At 47.9% G+C, this 23671-nt stretch overlaps 1 protein-coding gene across 4 annotated transcripts in view; it reads left to right on the forward strand.

Moving 5' to 3' along the window:
- ATXN1 (ataxin 1) overlaps positions 1–17840 on the forward strand; it is a 219145-nt gene extending 201305 nt beyond the window's left edge. For all 4 annotated transcript variants that reach the window (XM_082045761.1, XM_082045760.1, XM_082045762.1 and 1 more), the window contains 2 exons: positions 8028–10071; positions 16493–17840. In XM_082045761.1, the coding sequence (XP_081901887.1) occupies positions 8188–10071; positions 16493–17023 (2415 nt within the window). In that variant the 5' untranslated portion in view covers positions 8028–8187 and the 3' untranslated portion in view covers positions 17024–17840. The remainder of the gene's footprint in view (positions 1–8027; positions 10072–16492) is intronic.
- The last annotated feature ends 5831 nt before the right edge of the window (positions 17841–23671 follow it).

Raw genomic sequence — 23671 nt, forward strand, 5'->3', positions numbered from 1 at the left:
TGGGATGAGCTGCTGGCGTTTCGGTTTTGTCGGTGGCGACGGTCAGTGATCCTGATTAGGCGAGGCACGAAGTGTGTGCTGGGGCTATGACCAAGGGCTTGTGCGGAATTGCTTCAAGTTAAAGCTTTGCTGAATGAAGCCTGGGAGAATGCGAGGTGCTGGAATCCATTTCAAGGGGAATTTAACATCAGTTCATGTTTCGCACTTTACAGATGGACTAATTATAGTCTAATTTGCTAGCACGTGGAATCTACCAAAGCAGCAGTCTGCAGGGAGGACTTCCAAGGAAAGGCGTTGAGCATGCAGCTGACCTTTCCAAATCTGCCCCTAAAGCTGTGCTCTCACACCGTCCTCTTATCTTAAGGGCTTAAAGGTACATTCCTCCCCATAAGTGCCTGTGCTTATCTGTAAAATGGCTGCTCCGAGTTGGCTGCTGCTTGGTGGTGTTACTGGCTGGATCTTCAAAGGGGTGAAACACCCCTGGTTCTTGTAATTTTTCATGGGGGTCTTATTCACGTCTCCTGGCAGCAAAGCCAGGCGTCTCTCTAATTTGCTTTGCTGAAGAAGTAGAGAACGTTAGCGAGCATTTTCAGACACATGGAAGGAGACCTGTGTGACATATCTGCAGTGCAAATGTGTTCATACAGGCATGACAGTTTCTGTCACAAGTTAAAATGAGCGGCGAGTGGGTGTTGCTACGCTTATAGTCACTCATGTGAAATTTTCAATGGAAAATTGTGTAGGCAGCTCCCATTGTAGCTGGGCACATTTTAGATAAATGAAAAACATCAACAAAGTAATTTCGGTATTAGACTTGTTTATAAGTGAACTCTGTTCACTCATTTAAGCTGCTGAAGCGCCTCTAGGGGATGGGTGTAAGAGGAAAGGATATTGCTGTGCTCTGTCAGACAAGCTGGTCCTGTAAACCAGCTGTCCTGCGCTGGCAGCAGTTGGCACAGTGCAAGACATAAGAGGTGAGGTGCTGCACCCAGCCACTTGCGGAGCCGCGTCCATGGGACCCACCTTTCCATCCTGGTGTCGGTGGGGTTGAAAGAGCACTTCAAAACGTGTGTGTTGGCTCCACAGCTTCCGCTGCCCCCGGATGTGCTGGGGGTGGGTGATGGGGGACACTGCCTTCCCAAACATCGTGACTTCGTGGTCCTCCTGCTCCTGGCACAGCCGCCTGCGAGGCTTCAGGATTAGGGTTGTGGAGGGGCTTGGCAGACCTCTGTCAGGCTGTAAAGGCTTCAGCATGGCGTGGTGGTAAAGTGTTGAGCTGCTGGAATGTGCTCCAGTGTCACACCTGCATCAGTTCTGCCTGCTGGACCATCCAGCTCGCGGTCAGCCTGAGATGAAACCCCAGGCCCAAGCAGCCCCAGGTATTTCCTCCGTGGCTGCAGATAGAGGTGCTTCTCGTAGGGTCAGCTGGGGTGCACTTTCTGCTGTGCATGCATCAAGTTGTGCACACTCACATGGCTTTGCCCAGGCCCTTACTTTGTGGCTAAATCCTTCTCCCCCTTCCTCCATAGAGGCAGAGGGCTCTGGGCTCCAGCTCTTCATCCTCAAAGAAATTTCATGGTGATCAGCGTTGTCAGCTCTTGCATTTTTGTCACTAGTCTCTAGATATCTGATGCTATTTCACAAAACTGCAGTTCTTGGTGTCAAATGATGAGATGGGAAATTCCACTTTTGGCTAGAATAGTAAGCTTCTGTTTTTGTGGGTTGCAGAGAAAAGCTAGAGACCTCGAGCCTGAAAGGCCTCACACAGCAGAAGGTCAAGTTAAAAGTAAAAATAGTGAAAAAGCAAACAACCTCCACCGTTATCACTTTAAGAGATCTTCGATTTGGAAACCAGTATCATGTTTTTCAAGAGCAAGAAGCAGGGCCTGACTCATGATATTTGAGCACCCAGCTTTGGCACTGCGAGGCAGGGGATTTCTGTGCCGAGGAACGAGAGTGCTGCCCACGGGGTGGGCTGGGAGGGTGGCAGGATGGCCAAAGTCCTCCAACACAGCCCTGCCGTGGGGTTGGCTTGCAGCTTCTGGAGTAAATGCCTCCTTGCTTCCAGCCTGCCTGCCTGGCCAATTCTGCTGCACTCTATGGTACCACCTCTTTGCAAAGCATGCTGGAAGAGAAGGGATCACCTTTGCTAATAACTTTTTTTGTAAAATAAGTGGAATAAATGAGTAGGCAGCTGTGAATCTACTCAGATCACCCATGATGCTCAGGAGTCCTACAAGGCTGACATGTAACTGCATCGCTTTACATGTGCACAGAAAGGTACACTGCACATCCAGAGCATCGCATGACTTTCACAGATCCTGAAAATATGGGCATCTTTCTTGTTGCGGAACCAGGTGGTGGTACCCAGATGAACTGATGGCAGAAACCTCCAAACTTACGAAAGTTAATTCCAAATCTTAATTCAGCAGTTAGCCTAGCTAAAACCAAAGCTAATACTGGCACCATATTCTTGTACATATCACCAGCACCTACCACATAAAATAGCTATGTGTACCTAACGGCAGTGTAACTGTAGTAGAACAGGACTACAGGAGGCACGTGCCCTGCTTAGATCTTCCCCTTATCCTGAAAATTCAGGAGCTAAGCAGCAGGGATGGATAATTAACCACTGGAGTCGCTTTCTAATAATCAGTTTGTATCGTCTACATTTATGAATGTCAGCGAGTAAATGGCTGTCATGAAACTCCATCATCTGTCCATCCTTTTGGGATAATGTCCTACACTATTTTTTCCTCCTAAAGCTTCCTCACTCAACTCTGGTACCTACATACTTGCATCATAAAGTCTCTTGGGAATGTTGAGCCATTGGCCATCTCACATCTAGTGGTGTGCTCGCCGAGGTTTGCTTGTATCGCTGGCTTTTTATGTTGTGTGGAAGCTGTCTGATCTGACCAGGGAGAGGAGGGATGCACAGAAGAGCTGCTTGCTCTGCAGAAACCTGTAGCAATTTGCTGTGGTGGACTCCCAGAAGCATAATAAGAGCTAACACTGCAGTGGACAATCTGTCTTGCAGATGCAGTGTTGATCAGGAATCCTTTAGTTTTGGGAGGCGAATTTCACATTGTAGTAGAGGTTTTCATGTTTCTTCTTAATGGATCTCTGCAGTTGGCCCTCCTGGGAAATCTGCCAGAGAGCTGTGAAATTGGTCGGATTGAACAATAAACTCCTATAGCTATTGTTGGCGTGTGCCGAGCTGCACATGGCAAGGCTAATTAAATCTGTAGCAGTTACAACTATGAATATGTAACTGGCAGCGGGCAGGGCGTAGAGCAGCGGGGGAAGCTGGAATATAGATCTGAGAGCCAGAATGCAGCTGTGGAGCCCTCTGCAGTGTGTCTGTCTTTTAATCTCTCTGAATCCCATCCTATGACATGCCAGACTCCTTGGGGGGGTGGGGAGAGGTGGTACAAAGTGCCTTCCCACTGATTTCCAGCGCTGCCGAAATTACCTGCTCGCCCTATCGTGACAGGATGGGTGGGTGATTTGAGGCGGGAGCAACAGACTGCACTGCTTTTTCTGCCCGGTAACACCCCAGACATAAAAGAACTCTGTGTCAGGCTTGATTGAAAGATTTATTTTTCTGGTGTACTCTTTGAACATTGCATTGATGTCTACTTGCCAGCACAGCAACAGTGTCTGACAGAGGGGAGACCCAGTTTTTTTTATTGCATGGATAAATGTGAGAATTTACTGGTCATATCTGGAGCCAGAAGCTAGAAGTTAAAAAGTCAATGATAATCTGTGTGTTATTAGGGTTTGGGATCAAAGGAGGCTTTTGACAATAAGCAACTGTTTTGAATTGAATACCCCTGAAGTTGGAGGCTGATAGCTGCCCCCCTTGGGTTAAACCCAAGTGTGTGGTTCCGGCCCTTGCTCCTGGTGACAAATGTCAGTGTGAGTTTGTTAGCAGCTGCAGAAAGGTCAGGGACCAGAGAGGAGGACGGTCCAGATTTCTGAAGGTGTTTTAGAGACCTAAAAATGATGATAGCTGCATCACGAGACTGCAAAAAGTACCTGATTTATGAAGGCAGTTTGCATGATGACTGTTTGCATAGCCAGGTGCTGCGGTGGTTTTGGAGTCTGGCCCCAGCTCCTCTGCGCTCCAAGGGTCCATCCCGGGTGGTGGGATGCAGTGTGCAATTGCAGTGCGGACTGAGGCTGGCGTTGCTGCTTTTACCTTTGCTGCAGTGAACTCCAGATAAATAAAGGAGGTCAGCCCTTCAAACTGTAACCCAGTATCCTCTCATGAGTTTTAAATTTATTAGATGAAATAAACAGAAAAATACTGTTTTGGGAGAGACATAGTGAGGTTTGAAGTGCCTTGCGGAGAGGCGCTGGAGTTTTGCATGAAAAATGCAGATCCTGTGCTCCAGAGAGCACCCCCTTTGGGACCAGAGCAAGCCCAGATGGTGACTCCTCCAAGTGATTATTTTTCTGCCTTAAGCCTTTCCAGGAATTTGAGTGTGGGCGGGCTGCCAGCGGACACTGGCTGTCCAGACACTTTAGCAATGTTTCATGTGTACTCGCTGCCAGAGATACCAAAGTCCAGCTGCTGTCCCTGATCTCTTTGTCCCCTTTACCTTCTCAGCCATAATTACACAGGCGTGCACACACGCACACATTCGTGTGACCCACGCACGTACAAAGTGGGAGCGAAAAATCACCTGCTGTTTGCTGTCGTTTGCATATCTCACAAATCGTGATCGACAGCTCTGAAGTTAAAGAGAACAGAAATCTCGAGAGTCAGAAAAATGACTTGGATTTTAAAAAAACCCAAAATGTACAAATAACAAACTGTGCAGCACACTGCGGAAGGCAGGCGTTTGTCTTTCTAGGACAGCCAGCAAAGAGCAGTTTAACCAGGTCTTGTATTTCTTGCCTTGGAGACACTCTGTTTGGGTTGTCTCCCTTTCATTGCTTCCTGAGCAAAATCAGTCCTGTCTTATCTTTGCTGTTGCTGGAACTTGAATTATGCTGAAAATCTACCATTTTACTTTTAAGTCTCGAAGTAGAAGTAGGCTGTTTTATGCTGCACATTTGCATTTCTGCAAATCCAGTCCTGTGTCTGTTAGAGTTCAAAGTCTCACCGTGAAGTACTTGAGCTTGGAAAAGTGGGGCAGTCTTCACCGCTCTACAGCTGTCTCATCCCTTGTCTCTGTTAAGCTTGTTCATTCCTCCTGCGCTCTCCGGGAGATTTTAGGCAGCCCTTTTGTTGCCGGTGGTGATGAAGTCAGCCATACGAAAGATTTACACATGCACAAAAAAACCCCTGAAAGATTTAGTATTTGGTAATTTTGAAGGATGTTAGCTTGGACATTGGAGGCTTCCCAAAACTCAGAGACTCAATGCTGTTTAGCAGAACAAAACCTTTGCTTCAGCTCTGGCAGAGTGAAACTTCACCAGGTTTCATACATCTTCACAGTAGTACTTTTGATGTGGAGAAGCTGAACCCAGACACCTCAGACTTTCGCAACAACTAGTTTGGGGGAGCCTTGTTTGTCCGTCACAGCAGAGGCTGTCCATATTCGGTTCCCATGTACAATCTCCCTGCTCTGTTGCATACAGAGGCGCCAACCCTCTGCTCCCGGCTTTTAAATCCTGGGTTTGCAGCTTGTGTCCATTGCCACGAGAGACAGAAGGAGGATCCCAGCCCAGCGTGAGCTCCCCGTGGCAAGGGGAGCAGGACAAGCACCTCGTGTTGAGGGCGTCCCCTCATGGCATCCCCGGGCAGCCGTCTGGGCCTGGAGCTGCTGACTGACCTGCCAAAGCCGACTGCCCGGGGCAGAAAGGCTACAGCCAGCTAAAGTTACCCAAGGATGACTGCGCAAATGTGAGCTCGGCGATTTTATTTTTAGTCGAACTTAAAAATAAAAATCCGTAAGTCATGTGTAATATAATAATTTTAGCTGTTGCCAAGACACGCTGAGCAACTGCTAGGAGGAGGGGGAAGACCCATGCTGGTACAGCGGGGACCCTGTCCGAGGCGGTGGTGCTGGCGGGTCGGGGTAGCGGTGCCGAGCCCCATCTCGGGGGGTACTGCTGCCCCTGAGCCGCCCTGCTCAAGGTGTTGCTGGCCTTTGTTCTTTTGAAGCTGCCCTGAGTCCTTTTGTCCTCGCTCTCACCTCAAAAACAGGGAATCTGCCCTGAAACAGTGCTTTACCCCGCCACGGGCTCTGTGGCTATTGGTGTTTATCAATATTTAAAAAACAGAATAATTAACTTAAGACTGATTGTATCAAACCGTTAGGTTTGGACTTTTCCTGCAGGCTTACAGCAGCTTGGAGGACCATAAACATAAAGAGTGCTCTTAAAGATAGGTTTAATCTTAGTCTAGTATGTTTTCAAAGTACTGCATACGAATATAAACATCAGGCTTATTGTTCATTAGAAGCGAGGCAGCAGGGAAAGAAATCCCCCAAAGGAATATTACTTGCCATAAGTATCATTACTGCTGCTCAGCATTCACTTTATAGTGGGCTATATGCTATTTCCATCTTCTTTCTCATCCACTCTTAATTCTTTTTCTCTCCATCTTTCTTTCATGTAATGCACGCTTTTCTTGTTAGGATGCCGCTTGTGTGAGGTGCACTATTTCTTAGCACCCATTCTTTCCTATCTTTCAAAACAGCCAGAAATGCAGGTGACAAGTGGTGGCTGGACAGGGGTGGGGAAGAGTTTCACTATGCGTAAAGTTTGCTTTGGGAGAAGGCGAGGCAGGTTTCAGGGAGGTAGGGGGAGACTGTCAGCTCCTTTTGCTTTTTTTTCAAAGCATGATGTGATTTAGTTACAGTGTTTTCCTTAGCAGATAGTGAAAGGGTGAGGAAGACTTTGTTGATTTTGTTGCCTTTGGGTGGCTGAAGTCACTGAATTAAGTGATTGCAAAGCAATCAGCTACTTTGGACAAAATCAGCCCAATATAAAACAGTGAGCTTTCACAGTGGCAGGGGCTCCTGGTGTGGATCAGGAAACCCAAATGTGCTTTTCCAAGCAGTCCTAGAGAGGCACCCCCAGGGCTGAGTTTGCTCAAGGTTTGGACCTGTGGCTGTGACCGCGACTACGGTACCCGCAGCCTCTCCCTGTTCTGGCAGTCACTAAGAAACCGGGGGATGGGATCCCAGCGGAGATGGAGATGGTGCCAGTGCCTGGTTCTGACCAACCTGCCTGGGTGGGGGGCATCTCCCAGTGTAGACCCCTGCCCGGGCACCTGGGTGTGATGTGGCAGTAGCAGAGGGAGTCCAAAGCATGGGGGGAGGGCAGAAAAAAACCCCACACGTTAAAAACCTGGCTGACAGCCGTCTCTGGCTCTGGGCTGCTGCTGTAAACAGATCGTGTGGCCGAGGTTCATTGCCAGACGGGTAGATGAAGGGCACGTGTGCCCGTAAGGAGCCATGGCATGGGGGGACGACGGCAGGGGCAGCTGCTGCCTCCGAATCCGTGCCCAGTGTGGTATTAAGTAACCCTGCAGGTGACTCTGGGGTTCAAAGGTTCAGGAGTGACCCACCACCTTCCCTCCACACCACTAATAGCTGCTTGTTGCTAACGTAAATATTTTGTGTGTGCATGTTCCTCAGGGCACCCTGCCACGCTCCCGTGCTTTTTAGGACACGGCAGGGTGAAGGCAACGTCATCGTTGCAGAGGAAGGAGAGGCTGGAAGAGCAAATCGGGCACCTTAGAGACATGGAGGGTTTTCCCAGAGGAAGGAGAAAGTGAGCCTTGGGAAATAAGTGACCACTGTTAAATGTGGCAAGTTATGGCCAGAGAGTTTCTGATCTGCCTATAATGTCTTAATTGTTTTCGTGATGCGTTAGCAGATTTTTGCTGCTGCTTGCAGTGCGGCTGTCAACTGCTCCTTGACACAAGAGCAACAATGCGTGACCAGTTTTGTTTTTTCCAGAGGTTTTTCTTTTACTCACTTGCTTTTTCAGGGTGTCTGCTCGTTTGTTCTCATTTCCCAGCACTGACAGTGTGACTCCCTCCTCACTTGCCCACCCTCTCATTGCAGAATCCAGAGGAGCCGCCAGAGAATCGTGCTCACGGGGAGATGATTCCTCATGAAGTCACTGGATCCCTTGCAGAAATCAAATGTGACTTTCCATTTATCAGACTGAAATCAGAGCCAGCCAGACAGTGAATCCAGCACAGTGGAGGGGGGACGGCGAAAGATGAAATCCAACCAAGAGCGGAGCAATGAATGCCTGCCACCTAAGAAGCGAGAAATCCCTGCTACCAGCCTGCCTTCGGACGTGAAGCCGGTCCTGCCAAATGAAAACCACCGTGCGGACAACCTATCATGGCTCCCCAGCACACCCAGCGGCCAGGGCAGCCTGGGGGGCAGGCACCGGCCGGGGGGGACGTCGTCGGCGGAGGCGGGCTTGCCGCAGGGTTTGCACAAGTCGCTGTCTGCAGGGCTGGACTATTCCGCACCGAGCGCACCCAGGTCCGTTCCAGCCTCCACCACTCTCCCCACGGTGTACTCGCCCGCCCTCTCCCAGTCAGGGACCCCTGTTTCCCCCGTGCAGTACACACACCTGCAACACACCTTCCAGTTCGTCGGGCCCCAGTACAGCGGCTCGTACACCGGATTCATCCCCTCACAGCTGATTTCCCCAACAGCCAATTCTGCGACCGGCGCTGTGGCGGCGGCCACGGCTGTTGCGACCACTCCATCCCAGCGCTCCCAGCTGGAGGCTTATTCCACTTTGCTGGCCAGCATGAGCACCTTAAGCCAGCAAGGGCACAAAGTTGAGCCACACCTGGTCAGGACGCCTGGACTGATCGCCCCCGGGTCTCCTCCACCCACCCAGCAGAACCAGTACGTCCACATTTCCAGCTCTTCCCAGAGCACTGTCAGAAACGTCTCTCCTCCAACCATCCCAGTCCCCTTGCACCCCCATCAGACAGTAATCCCGCACGCCCTTGCCCTCGGCCCTTCCTCCCAAGTGGTGGTGCAGTACACCGACTCAGGGGGCCACTTTATCACCAGGGATACCCCCAAGAAGCCTGACAGCAGCCGGCTGCAGGCGATGCAGGCCAAGGAGGTACTGAACGGCGAGATAGAGAAGAGCCGGAGGTACGGCATTTCGCCCTCTGCCGACATGGGTCTGGTCAAAGCAGGCAATAAACCAGCTCCCCATCATTACGAGACCAGGCACGTGGTGGTCCACTCGAGCCCCGCCGAGTACGGTGTGCGGGATTCCTCAGGTGTCCGAACCTCCGTCATGGTGGTCCCCAACAGCAGCACGCCCACGGCGGACATGGAGGTGCAGCAGGCCACCAACCGTGAGACCTCTCCCTCAGCCCTCAATGACAAGGGAAGCTTGCACTTAGGAAAGCCAGCCCACCGGTCCTACGCCCTGTCTCCGCAGCAGGCTCTGGGCCACGAGGGGGTGAAGGCGGTGGCCACGCTGTCCCCTCACACCGTCATCCAGACCACCCACAGCGCCTCCGAGCAACTCCCCGTCGGACTGCCAGCGACAGCCTTCTACGCCGGGACCCAGCCACCGGTGATCGGCTACCTGAGCGGCCAGCAGCAAGCCATCGGGTACCCCGGCAGCCTGCCACAGCACCTGGTGATCCCTGGCACCCAGCCCCTGCTGATACCGGTCGGCGGCGCGGACGTCGAGCCGTCGGGAGTGGCACCTGCCATCGTCACGTCGTCTCCCCAGTTTGCAGCAGTGCCTCACACGTTCGTCACCACCGCCGTCCCCAAGAGCGAGAACTTCAGCGCGGAGCCCCTCACCACCCAGCCTGCCTACCAGGCCACCATGGTGCAGGCGCAGATCCACCTGCCCGTGGTGCAGTCCATCGCTTCCCCCGCTGCCGCCGCGCCTCCCACGCTGCCCCCGTACTTCATGAAGGGGTCGATCATTCAGCTGGCCAACGGGGAGCTAAAGAAAGTAGAGGACTTGAAAACAGAAGACTTCATACAGAGCGCGGAAATTAGCAACGACCTGAAAATAGACTCCAGCACTGTGGAGAGGATTGAAGACAGCCATAGCCCAGGCATTGCCGTGATACAGTTTGCGGTGGGGGAGCATCGAGCACAGGTAATGGCAGCGCATGATGGGGTGGGGGGGATTGGACTGGGGCGCGTGCTGTGGCCCCCCCAGGTGCAGCTTTTCTCAGCACATCTCAGTCACTTTGGGTCCATGCAAGGTTGGTTCTTCATTGTTTACATCCATCCGTGAGTCCAACTCTGGTCCCAAAATCATCCCCCTCAACATGCCAGGGGAGCCGTCAGGGTCACACTGATGATAAATTTAGTCTCTTGCATATAACCCGGGTCTTTCTTATAGCCAGAGAACCCACAGGAAGAATTACATGCTCTTCATGTTTTTTCATTAATATATAAAATTATGTAAGCAGTACAAGAGGGTATATTTTGCATTTTGATAGGTGATTTTTACCTTCCACACTAGAAAGCTCAGGGTAGATTCAGCTCAAGTCCTACCCTTGAGAGACAGGTAGGGCACAAGGCAGTGAATTTCCATGGCTTAAAAACTTGGAGCTGCCTGGGAAGGGCTCCATCACACATGTAAGTTACTGATGTGCACTACAGAGTTTTACTGAGGCTTCTGTTGTGGGTAGTTTAAATACTGCACAGTTCACATAAACTGTTTGTTTCAGGGTAATTTGGAAAGAAAAACTATCTAGGTGACTGGGAGGCTGTGCTTCTGACCTTTGTTTCTCGTTGGTTCCAAATGTAGGAAGAAAACCTGTAACTTTCCAAAGGTATTTTTAGGTTGAACGTGAGTACATACTGATCATAAAGCATTATCCTGATGCTGTCCATTTTCTGAGCAATTTAGATTCTGCTGTGGTGAGGCTGGAACAATTCAGATACACTGGATAGCATTTTGCTTCCTAGAGGTACTCATTTTAAATAATCTTGTTGCAAATCTGTTTGGTGTGGTTTGAATGCTGGGAACTGCAGCATCTGCAACTCTGATGCTGCACCCTCAGTGCTAGAGAACCAGAATGAGAGGGAGGGAGGAGCTGGACGCTGACACATGTAGTAAAGCACCTCAGGCTGACAGTTTGGAGGAGAAAAACAAACAGCAATGGTACTGAGAAGCAGATTACATGAAAAATTTCTTACAGTCACAGCAGTCTCTGGCCAGTCCTCCCCCCGTTGCGCACACATGGTATATCGCTACATGTGACACATCCCCTTTCTCATGTCAAACGTGCAGATTCCCTGTGTGGTTTTTATTCATGTACGTGTGTGCATCTGCACAGCTGATAGAGGTTGGGCCTCTGGTGCTTTCAGTATAAAGACGTGATTTTTTTCCCCACCGCTTAACTGTATTTTGGTGCATCTCAGGCTTCATTATTAGAGGAACCGTCCTTGGATCAGGACCAGTTCCTATAATTTGCCCCAGTGCCTTGAATAATGAGATTTCAAAGGCAGCAATCTCCCATCTGCAATTTTCATCTTGCTCTCGTTTCTCTCCGTGCAGCTGGGCCACCGGTCTCTGCACTAGCAGAAGAGGTACAAATTAGCAGGTAGCATTTGTGTCATGTCTCGTTCGCAGATCTGTCAGCGCAGGGGATGTGTTGCAGTTCCAGGCTCCAGGAGGAGTGCCTTTGCAAGGGGGTGGACTGCCATCCTCTGGCAGAAAGCAAACCGAGTCTGAGGCTGTAAAAATCCGGGGCCAGGCACACGGGTCTCACCCAGCAAAGTGTCACCTTACGCAGGATTCTGCCTATCAGGAGTGGGCTGACATCATCGCTGCCAAAATACTCCCCAGCTGTGTTTCCCACGGGGGATGCTTCCAGAATGGAGGGCGAGTCACGTAGAGATATGATTAGAAACAGGGGTTTAATTTAGGTTTCCTGCAGATTCCAGGACTTGGGTCTCTTCCCAGATCAGCTGCAGCCCTGCATAGTGGAGACAGCTCTGCTGTTTTTCCCTTGCCCGAGTTGAGAGAGAGAGATCGTTTCTCCATGCTTGAAGCCTCCAGTGACCTCACCCTCAGCCTGACGTGGCCATAAGAAAGCATTTAGTCTTACTAGCAGGCATGCGGGAGTCATTGCTCGTTAAAAAATTGACTGCATGAAGAGGGCTTAAGTCTCCTTGTTGAAAGAACAGTATTTAGTGGTGCTGCTTTGAGCAGTAGCACTGCGGTGCCGCTGCACTTAAATATATCTTGACTCCGGAGTACAGCGGGAATATATCTGCATGTGTAGCTTCTCAGGGTATTTCATTACAATCAAGTTTTGGTTGCATGCTTACTTCTGGAAGGAGGGAGCTTTTCAAACAGTATTAGCAAGGGACTGTAAGTTGTAAAGAGTAAGTGCAGTATCAAAAATAGCATTGTTATCATTAGCTTTGGCTCACTTATGTACTCTTCCCAGCCATCTCTGGGAAGTCATTATAATATTGATGAATTCGTATTTTCAGACTCTGCAAACATTAGCTAATCTTCTCGCCAGTTGAGGGACAGAGGTAGGAGATTATTTTTAGCTGAGTGTATACAAATGTAATGTAAACAGGGAGGCACCGCACAGCTGCTATTGTATTGTGTCACTGCAAGCCCACAGCTGCCCCCCTCCCAGCCCAGCACTTGGGCTGAAAGAGGTTGTCCTCCCTCCTTTCCCCATTTTCCAGTCACCTGGTGAATCCAACACTCTTCCAGGTATTGGAAACCTAGAGGAAGATTAATTGACCTAAAGCTACATGCCTTTTCATTGAAATAACTGGCCTTATCCCTGGAGGGAGGCAGGTTTCCGTTTCACAGCATCCCTACTCTGGATTAGCAAGAAGTCAAGTATCAACTGGACGAGAACGCAAAGTCCAGCTGTTATTCATCTGCATTCAGGTTGCCTAAAGGAAAAGACATACAGATCTGCATCTCTTTGCAATTCCACATATTATTCTTGTAGTAACATGTTCATCATTATTACTTGTCCTTTCTTTTGCTGCCAGGAACAAGCGGAAGCCATTCGCCTCCATTGGTGTTAAGGTCAAAACACACAGGAGATGCAAAATAAGTTTACTGAAATGTGTGCTTTCATCCCTGCATTTCAGTCCCTGGTTATTCCTAAAGTACATCTTAAAAAGAAAAGATCATTATACAGTTCTTGATTTTTCTTTTTTAAAAAAGCAGTATCATAGACACCAGAGATGGAAAAGTCCTGTTAGATCATGTAGTTAGTAGCCCTAACTAGGTTAGTGCATATTTTTTTAGATCATCATCTAGCTTAGTTTTCCCCTTGTATATCTGCATGCACGCAAACCAGTTACTTTTTCTTTTATTCAGTGCTCTCCTTTTCATTATCTTTGGCACCGTAACAGGCACAGAAAGAGAGATGTTGACTCGTTTTGCTGCTGCAGATGGACATCTCTCCCAGCCTTTCCCTCTTGTGGTCTCCGTGTCCCCTTGTCACAGGGGCAGTAAGTCCTTGTTCCTCCAAGTGATGGGGCAGCTGTGGTGTGTCTTCGAACGCATGTTACTGAATTTTGGGAGCGCAGCAGATAAGAGCTCTGGTGTTTTTTGGGGTGGAGGGAAGATCAGGAGTCCCGAAGTCTCAGAGTAGGGAAGGTTGTGTGGGAAGGTGGCACTGCAGAGTCTTCTCTCTGCTGGAGGGAGAACTTCTGTTCCACAAATCCACACAGTTGTGTTTTGGACCTGAGGAGTCTCTCAGCACCCCCAGGGAAGCTGCCTTCAGCAGAGAGCTCCACCACTTAATTGCACGTGGTTTCTAGAACCGCTTCCTCCTCTTTGTTTCCAGCCTGCCACTCCTAGTTTCATCACATTTTAATAATATCAGAGAGAAAAACAATTGGAAAATGTATGTTTACATTTATTTAAATACAGTTCACGTGAACTATGAGGTACCTTTTGATTTAGCGCTTGTCACGTTGGTTTGCCAGCGAGTCCCGAGACTAAAGTTGCCCTGTTTCTGAACGATGGGAAAGGTATTTATTTCTTGGGCATCAGATCTTCCAGCATTTAGCATCCATGTTCCAGCTCCATCCACAGTTTCCTGAGCAGTCTGAATTGGCTGCCTTACCTACTGGGTTTGGCTGAGAAATACAATTATAAAGGGTTATAGAAAATTGCAGATATTCAGTGGCTGCACTGAAGAGTTTGGGGGGTTTTCACTAATCATTCTTAAGAAAAAGAAATAGAAATGTGCTTGCAGTAGAGCGCCGGTGTGCTTGAAGAGGGACCAACATTTTGGTTTCTTGTTTTATTGTCTTAGTAGTTGGAAAACAAGTTCCAGAGTTCTTTCTCTCTTACAGTAATCATGACAAGATATTGAGGGAAGGAGCTTTTGTGTTTTAACGCAGCAGACAGAAAAAAATTATGTGGGGCTGTTTTTACTGGACTTTCATACTTAAAAGGTCTTTGACTACTGTTGCTCATGGTTGCCTTAAATCCCAAGTTAGCTGAATCCAGAAGCAGCCAGCTGAAAAAGCACCTGATAATCTGTGAGAGAAGCCATTTCAGATTGATAGTAGTACATGCACACTGTGACCAGATCATGGAAAATACAGCATATCACCGTCTTTATTACTTGGTATTATTCATGATCACCACCACCAATTCCAGGATTTGTTTCAGTGACTGACAGTTCAGGCAAGTGTTTTGGATGCCACATTAAAAAAAAAAAAAGTAACGTGCTGTGGAAGTGTGTTCTCATCAAGAGGAGCTTGTGTGTCAGTGAGGATAATGCACACAAGCATGCATGATTCCCACAGATACAAATAGCTTTCGACAAGGATGGGAAAGTATAAAAAGAAAGAAAAAAATATAGCAGGCAGGAAGGAAGAAAGAAAGAGGAGAGACATAGTAATATAAAGGAGAAAACTGCATCCACCAGATGATCCAAGCCTGGAGAGAAGCCTACAACTCTGTGTAGACAGCAGTTTCCATTTAAGTCCATGGGAGTTACTGGATATGCACCACTTCTCCCAGTCAGACGCCTTACTGAGAGGAATATGTGTGGAACAGGGTCCCAAGCTCTGGCCAAATATTTCTGCAAATCCTGGCACTTAAGTGTTTCTACCCAGCAGCATTGAAGGATGGGTCTTCGATGGTTACCTCCCCCCACTTATGCTTCAAAGCATAAACCAGGCCTAGAGTCAGGTCCCTTTCCACTGTTGCCATGTGTGTAGTTGGCTGTTGGCAGACAGTTCTGGTCGGAAGAGCTTTAATATGACAGAAATCAGTGTTTTGGGGAGTATCTTGTGCCTCTAAACGTTCAAAATTCCTATAGTGGCTTGCTCTGCTGGGCAGGCGGAGTGGCAGGAGGTGGTTACACCATCAGACCAGGATCGGGCCTTCAGCATAAGCCACCCTCTTGGAGTTGCAGACCTTATTGGTGTTACGCACAGCAAGTTAAAAACACGTGCTAAATTTTTAAAAAGTATTAGTCGTAATTTCCAGCCCTCATGGGTGTGTGCCAGGTGGGGGTTTGGCCCCATGGGCCATGGCTTGCATGGGCCCACATCAACTGATGGAGCCTGCAGACGCAGCGCTGTGCAGCGAGTGCTGCAGTGCTGACACCTGCAAAGATAAGTGGGTGTTTAGGTTCTGTATGGGGTTGGGACCTCAGGGCCTGACATCTGCAAGGTCAAGGAGCAGTGGGCAGCTGTTGATGGTCTGTTCTCCTGGCTATTGCAGCTCCCTGTTTGATAGGGTTCGTAACCAGATATGCTGTTAGAGTGGGGGGCAGAGGAGACAGGGCAGAAAAGGAGACTCAGTGCAGGAGCTGCAGGAGGAGGAGGACAGATGATCCGATGATCCTTTCCCTGAGGAAGGGCAAGGAGGTGAACTCAGCTGTAGGGTGGGACAGCAGGTGTGAGAAGGAAGAAACTGGACTGGGAACAGGACTGCTGGGGGATGGTGGGTTCACACTCGCCGCTCTTACAGCTACAACTCTGTACATGCTCATGGTTCCCATCAGCATGCTTCGTGTGTTTCGGGCTGGTAAGTATATGCTTGTATGGGTGGAGATCAGGATGATGTTTCCGTGGTCGTTGAGGAAATGGTATGTCAGAGCTGGGAGCAGGAGCCAGAGCCTCTTGCAGCCTTGGGGAGCTTCCCTTAAACCATCCTCTGGTTGGAAAGTGTCTTTAGGTGTAGATGACAGGTTCTAGGTACCACAAGGGTACAGTGTGGAAAGGAGTTCGCCAGATGCCAAAGCCTTTTTGCCTCTTATGCCTCTCTGAGCAGCTGGATAAAGGTAAAACTCGGTTCCCGCCAAGGTCTTGTGCTAAGAAACGCCGAGCTCAGATAAACCATTAACACTCATTTGACAAGGACAGGTGTGAAGTCCACCGGTCAATGCACTGATTTCGCAGAAACTGAGCGTTGCTTTTGCAATTTCGGTTTCCTCCCTCTCCTCCGCAGCGAGCGCCGTCTGCTGCGCAACGTGTGTGAGGGCGTACGGGTGATCTCATGCTCTCCCTTCTCTCTCCCTCTGTCTCTCTCTCTGTTGTCCCTTCTCTTTCTGCAGGTCAGCGTGGAAGTCTTGGTAGAATACCCTTTTTTTGTATTTGGACAAGGCTGGTCATCCTGCTGCCCCGAGAGAACCAGCCATCTCTTTGATTTGCCATGCTCCAAACTCTCGGTGGGGGACGTCTGCATATCTCTCACACTCAAGAACCTGAAGAATGGCTCTATTAAAAAGGGCCAGCCCGTGGACTCAGCTAGCATCTTGCTGAAGCATTCAAAGAATGACAGTCTAGCTGGAAGTAGACACAGGTGTGCGGAGCAGGAAAACGGGATTAATCAGGGAAGCGCACAGATGTTAGCTGAGAATGGTGAACTGAAGTTTCCGGACAAAATAGGATTGCCTGCAGCACCTTTGCTCACCAAAACAGAACCCAGCAAGCCCCCGGCAACGAGGAAGAGGAGGTGGTCAGCCCCCGAAACACGAAAACTAGAGAAATCAGAAGAGGAGCCACCTTTGACTCTTCCCAAGCCTTCTTTTATTCCTCAGGAGGTTAAGATTTGCATTGAAGGTCGATCCAACGTAGGAAAGTAAAAGTTGTTTGGGGAAAGGAAATTAGGCTATCCCTTGTCATTTTTATCCAGATTACTGTACTGTAGACTAAATAACCCAGTATTTACATGTTATCATCTTATTTTAGGTTTATGTTATAACCTTGTTGTTATAGTTGCAGCTGGTATTATGCAGGAGACTGGTGCATATGTTTTTCCACAAGTGTTTGTCAGTGACTAGGTTTATCGAGAGCTACGGAAGGGGCAGTATCTGCTTCACACACCCTTAGTGGAAATGAATGTGTTGTCATGGCTCCTGTTTTCTAACACCTCGTGTAGGACAGGGTCCAGCTGTGATTTTGTTTCCTTTTTGTCGCTGTTTCTTTTGTTTTCGTTTTGTTGTTTTGGTTCCCGTTCTAGTTTTTTTTCTGGAGGGAGGTGAGGAGAAGGGAACTGTAGCAGAGGTGCGTGTCAGGCGTGGGGTGTGTGCGCGTGTGTGTGTGAGCATGTGTGCACACCAGTCCCGAGGAGGGACTGGGGTTCTGTGTCTGGTTGGTGAAGAGGTTTCCTCACCCAAGGTGGATGTTGAGGACACCACCCACGGGTCTTCTTGAAAAGGATCGGATGTTTTCAACAACAAGCCAACACTTAATCAAGGCTCTACAGTATATATATATATATACATATATATATATATATATATTTGTGTGTGTGTATATGTATATATATATTTTTTTCCCCCCATGGGGTCTGACTGCACTGATTTTTATTCCTAAAGCAACTGCCACACCAACATTTCCTTTCTGCTTGCTAGTGCAGTTCCATTGCCCGGAGTCAGCAGATGGGGAGGCTGTACAGGCTCTTGCTCCAGTCGCCCTGCAAGGTTTTCCTTGCCGGCGATGGGGTGGGTGGGTGGGTGCGTGTGTCGTGGGTGTGCGTGGGTGTGGGTGAGGAGGCCTCCGGCTCCACAGATGCGCCTGGCTCAGGCTCGCTCCTGTTTCTGTGCAGTGTTAGACAAACCGACCGGGTTACGCCATTGACATTTGCTTCCACAAGGTAGACGCGTACTGCCCCTGGGAGATCACAGGCATCCGTTGTTCGCAGTTAGGTTGCAAATCCTTTGTCTTTAGTACTGTTTTGAGTTCATGATTATGGACAACTGGTGCCACTTTTTTTCAGATTTCGGTGTGACACAGGAATCCGCTGTTGGAGATGAACCTAGAATGTCTTTAAGCACTTAAAATGCTGTTCACACTTTATTACTGAGCATCCTGGTCTAACACTCAGTACGTACTGTATCTCACTTTAATCTGCTCAGAAAGCAACAACAACAACAACAACAACAAACAAATCTCTTCAACACTGTAACTACATGCAACTATGTAAAGTTTTCTCACAGGCAAGATGCTGAAAGTTTTAATGTGGTTTCAAAGGGATGAATGTGAATTATTGAACTAGTATGTGACAGTCATTGTCCACAAAGGACTACTTAATAGGAGGCACTTTTTAAACTTTAATGCTTGAGAAAGAGTTAAAGGCATATGTGAGCTGACAGATAATTAAAAAAAAAATAAGAGAAAGGAAAAAGGAAAGAGGGAAAAAAAATCATTGTCCAGTGTTTTTGAAAAAGATGGACTTTAAAGAATCTTGCAATTTGCACATCTTGAGTTTATCATTTGTGTGGTATTCCTGCAGTTTTTACCTAATAATGTTGTGGGTTGGGGGGGTCTGAAAGAGCATAAACAAATGTAGCAATTACTCACTAACCTGCCTATGCTCTAGGCCATTTCATAGGGTTACGTTCCTTTCAGAGTTCATTTTTGGTCTTTCTACCATATCTACCACACAGAACCAGGTCCTACCGGGACAGCTCTGAGAATTTTTCTTCAGACTTGCTGAGAGAGTTTTCCACAAGAAACATTTCTATATGTAAGCAAGGTGTTTGTTTGTTTTGAAAACAAACCTATTGTTATTTTATTGTTATTATTATTTGTTATTTTAATTGCATGGTTTTCCATTGGAAAGGCGAGATCTCAAGAGTTTGGTACAAACCAAGTAGGATGGGGATGGGGGGGTGGCGGGGAGGGAGGGATTCACGCCGTTCAGTCTTTCCTTTTCCCCAGGTTGGGGCCGGATCCTTTGGGGTGCTGTGCACCCCCCTCCTGCGGGAGCCCCGGGGAGGTGCGGGGATGAAGCACCGCGGGGCCGAGCGCTGGAGTCTTGTTGCTGCCCCTGGAAAGATCCCTTTGGCGGGATGCCCAGCCCCGGGGATGGCGCTTGGGCCTGGCTTGGGTGGGCGAGCTCGACATCCTTGGGGAAGCTCTGGAGAAGCTGTACAGATGGGGAGAAAAGGAAATATAAAAGTCCCGTCGTTAGAAATGCAGCGACCTAAAGTAAACAAAAGTTATTTAAAATCTTGTTTTCCCTCTCCCCTGAAATACAGTCCTTTTATTTAAGAGAAGAAATGTTAACCCCGAACCCCAGCTTTGACTCTGTTACTTGAAATTAGCTCACACCAGAACTAATTGTTTTTATACCATATTCTGGGGTGCACCAAAAAGTTGAAATACATTTAAAATAGCTTGAAACTATTCTTGAATTTCCTTGAATTTTATTAACCTCTCGGCAGGCTACCAAATAGCTGAGTGGGTTTCTTCTCACAGTCACACTGCTTAGTTAGTGCTTATCTGTTAATATTTCTGCTCAGAGAAGTTGCTTAATCTTCCATATACTCTGCTCAGGGCACTTGCAATTTATTGTTTCGTTTTGTTTCCTGTTTTGTTTTTAAGCTTTGATGGTAAAGGAATAGAAAGAATTACAGATTTTAGTTCACAGTCGTACCACTATTTCTGTACTTCATGCATACTCGAAAAAAAAATCTCAAGTGAAACCATACGCATACACATTTGTGGTTAATAAGGAAGCAGCAGCTATTAAACTGACTGGATCTATTCAACTAACACTAAAAAAATAATAATAATAATAAAAAAATACATTTGGAGCAATAGGAATGTATAAGTTCTGTGCTTGTATTTCAGACCGGGGAATTCTGAAATAACTGGTTCTTTGCAAACAATTGTCCCTTTCCGTGCTTTGGCTTTTGTAGGATGTGCAATACTTTACGTGCCAACTTAGACTCACCCGCGCGGTGTTCGCTAGATCTCATACCCACTTCTGATTTCCCCTCGCTTTGTTTTGTTGTTTGTTTTTTCTAATAGTTTTTTTCTTTGTTCCTTCTTCTTTTTTAGTTCTTTTTTTCACTATTAGTAGCTGCCTGTCCTCCTACCCCCCCCCAAAAAAAAAATGTGTTAAGGGTGAAGCATCCCTTGCCCCGGGAAACACCAACCCTTTGTGTATCTGATGTTAAGAAAGATCCAGGAAGAAAAAAAGCAAAAAAAGATGTATTAATATCTGTGTGCCGACCAGGCGGAGGGCAGCACACAGACAAGACCTGACTCCCCCCCGAGGAGAGAAAGATCCCCCCCTGGGACCAAGTCCTTTGCAAAAGGGGGATGCTTTGCCTCTCCCCCCGGCACTGAGCATCCCTTGGAGCGAGTCCCCCGCCCGGGAAGCACCATCAGTCCCTGGGCACAGGCAAAAATGCCACTGGCGGGCACGGAGATGCTGAGGCCACGCTGAACGAGGAGGTTTAGACGCTGCTGCTGCTGCTGCGCGGCGTCCACTTGGCAATAGTAACTGACAATAGTTTTTCTTTTTGTCTTTTTTTTTCTTCTTTCTTTTCAGCAGGCCTGTTTAGTTTACAACGAAATGCATACAATCACCAAGAAATTAGTCAGGGCGAAGAAAAATAAAACAAGAACCTCTTTATAGGGATTTCTAAAAAAAAAAAAGCTATCTATCTATCTAATCTATCTATATATCTATATATATAAAGTGACTGTTCCTTATAGTGTTTAACTTAGGCATTGTTTCAGTTCGTCTGGGCCACATCACGGGGAATTTGATTTTGATGTCACTTACCTCAAGTCCTCTGGTCAAGACCCAAATCGGAGTCGCAGTTGACCTATTTTACCATTTAGTGCGTTGCCCTTGGGCTCGCTTTCCCTCAAAAACGCAGACCTCGGGAGGAGGGGGGGGACACACGCGTTCCTTTTTCTTTTTATTCCTTTAATTCCTTCGTGCCGCTGTCGCTTCATTTGACCTGTCGTTCCCGTCATTTTCTCGGCGTGGGGAAGTGACATCACTACTCTCATTTCCCTTAAATCAAGGAACATTTAGAAACCTTTCACACCTTTTACTCAGGGATGGGGCTGGCATATGTGTGGTACACTGATGTGACCAGAAGCAGCACTTTTACTGCTCCGGAGTAGGGATGTACAATGTTACAGACAAGTTTGGATTTCCTGCATCTTGTGGTTTAAACTTTGTAGATCTCATTTAGATGGCAATACAAAAGCAGCATGCTCAGCGCAAACTGTAGCTGTTGGTTATCGTGAAAATTCAGAGATTTATTTTACTTTAAAGTGTGTCGTAGGAAAATGGAAACGGTGAAATTCTGTTAATACTTGCAACTGCTAAAAAAAAATCCTGTATCAAGGAGAGCGAATCCTCAGTATTTTTAAACACTAATAGTGTTATTTCAAAGACGGGGTGGGGGGGGTCTCTTGGCACAGTGCTCTGCGTGTCTGGAACCCAGTTCTGCAAAACCTTACGCATGTGCTTGCGGGAGGGCCGAGCTGGCTGGCGAAGGCTGCTCAGGAGCTCACTGAGAAGCACATGCATAGATCTTTGTGAAATCACAGCTCGGTTCAGTCGGGGCCACATCCTGACCTTAACCAGGCGGCTGGAAAAATCTTGGGTGATGTCCAGGTTCACCAGGGCGAAAGCCCCAGGCGGGTGGTGGGGATCTGGCCCGTTGGAACACTTCTGCTGTCCCAGGAACTCAACAAACGGCAAAATGGGACATGCACTCAAGACAAATAATTTCCATTTCTTCCCTCCCCATCATCACAGGTGACAGCAGAGCCTGCTCTGGGCTCTGGCTGGTGCTGATGTGAAAAGCAAGGGGGATGAGCGCACCAGCAGAGTGCAGGCAGTAATCTCCTTTCCTCCGGTTTATCCAACCCTCCCACCCCCCCAGTCCTAAAATACATGGCAAAATGAGAATTTGTTGATGCAGATACGCATACGTGCACATGCAGACGGGAGTGTCTGTTTGCACACAAATAAATGTGTGTGGATTTTTTTTTTACACCTATGCCTACATGTCTACTTGATCCCTGTCCTGAGGACAGCCTTGCTTTGTGTCAATAGGGAAATTCCAAACGCGTTGCACACCTCTACTCCAGAGTTCAATTTCTTTTACATAGACGACCTCGCTTCAGATGTGTTACCTTTACTGATAGGATCTTTTCTTGTAGCACTATACCTTGTGGGAATATTTTTTGATGTAAACCTAATTTGAGAAGCTTATTAAAAATAGAAACTTTTTTTGAAGCACTCACATTGAGGAGTACAGGTAATGTTTTAAAAAATTGCACAAAAGAAAAATGAATGTTGGAATGATTAATTCAGTGTTTGAAAAAGAGATGGCTCTGTTTGAACAGTGAGTTTCATACCTTGTTTGTAAAAAAAAAAAAAAAAGTTTTTAAATACAAAAGAAGAGAAAGGTTGAAAAGTTACATGTTTTTTGTATATAGAAAATGTCATGTCTAGATGATCTGATTTGTATTGGCCTTGGCCAGGAAGAATTATTACTTAAAAGGCTCTTAAAGAACAACTGTGCTTAATTTTCTGTTCGTATTACATGGGTCCCTTTGCTACTGTGCAAAACCAGAGTCTTGCTCTCCAGCTGCGTTTTGGCTTTAAGTCTCTCCTGCCTGCGCCAGGGGGGCCCCTGGCAGCCCACGGGGCAAGGCTGGTTTTGAGGGAGGCCTTGGCCGTGCCCTTGGCTGTTGAGCGCAACCTGCTTGGTTCCTGCTGAAGCCTTTCGGTCCCGTTTTTTCTCCTCCCTCCGGGATGCTGTTCCATGTTTTTTCAGCACTTCCTGTTGCAGACGAAACCCAAAGAGTATAACCCTGAGCAAGAAGTGCTTCTAACAAGGGATCCTAGCCCAGCGCTAGCAGCAGAGCGATACCCCGGGCGACCCGGCCTTCTGAGCCCCATCACTGCCCCCTCTCTCCCAGACTCCGCTTTTGGAGCTGCCGGGGAGCAGTCAGTCACACAGAGCATGTTTCCAGTGATGGTCTTGACAGATGATGAGACCAATGTTTTTTCAGAAGCCAAAAGGAGAGGATCCTGAAGCAGTTTCTGAGGAGAGGGTCCTTTTCCAGTCCAAAGATTGAGCTGGGCAGCTGGGAGCCAGTGGCAGGGCGGAGGGTGTGAAGTTTCAGGCTGCACCCGTCCCCCTCCCCAGAGGTAACCCAAGCTTTGGCTCCTGCAAGCACAGGGGACAGAAAATACTCACCCTGTCCAAGTGACCACCCTGGGCGCTCAGAAAACCAGCCCCAGTTGTGTTACAAATGAAGTGCATTCAGCCAACAGGTAGTATTTATACAATAGCAGTCTCTAAGGTTTCTGTAGGTTTTTTTTTTCTTGTTAGCTGAAAGGACTCAAGTCTTCCACTGAGGATTTTATGGAGGCTTCATCCAAGATAGTTTCTTTTTTGTTCGCTTCTATTTTGAGCGGTCAAAGCTCCTGTGCCCTTTCCCTTGACCACGCAGTAGGTATG

Source organism: Streptopelia decaocto (assembly GCF_964273445.1).
Source record: "Streptopelia decaocto genome assembly, chromosome: 2".
NCBI lineage: Eukaryota > Metazoa > Chordata > Aves > Columbiformes > Columbidae > Streptopelia > Streptopelia decaocto.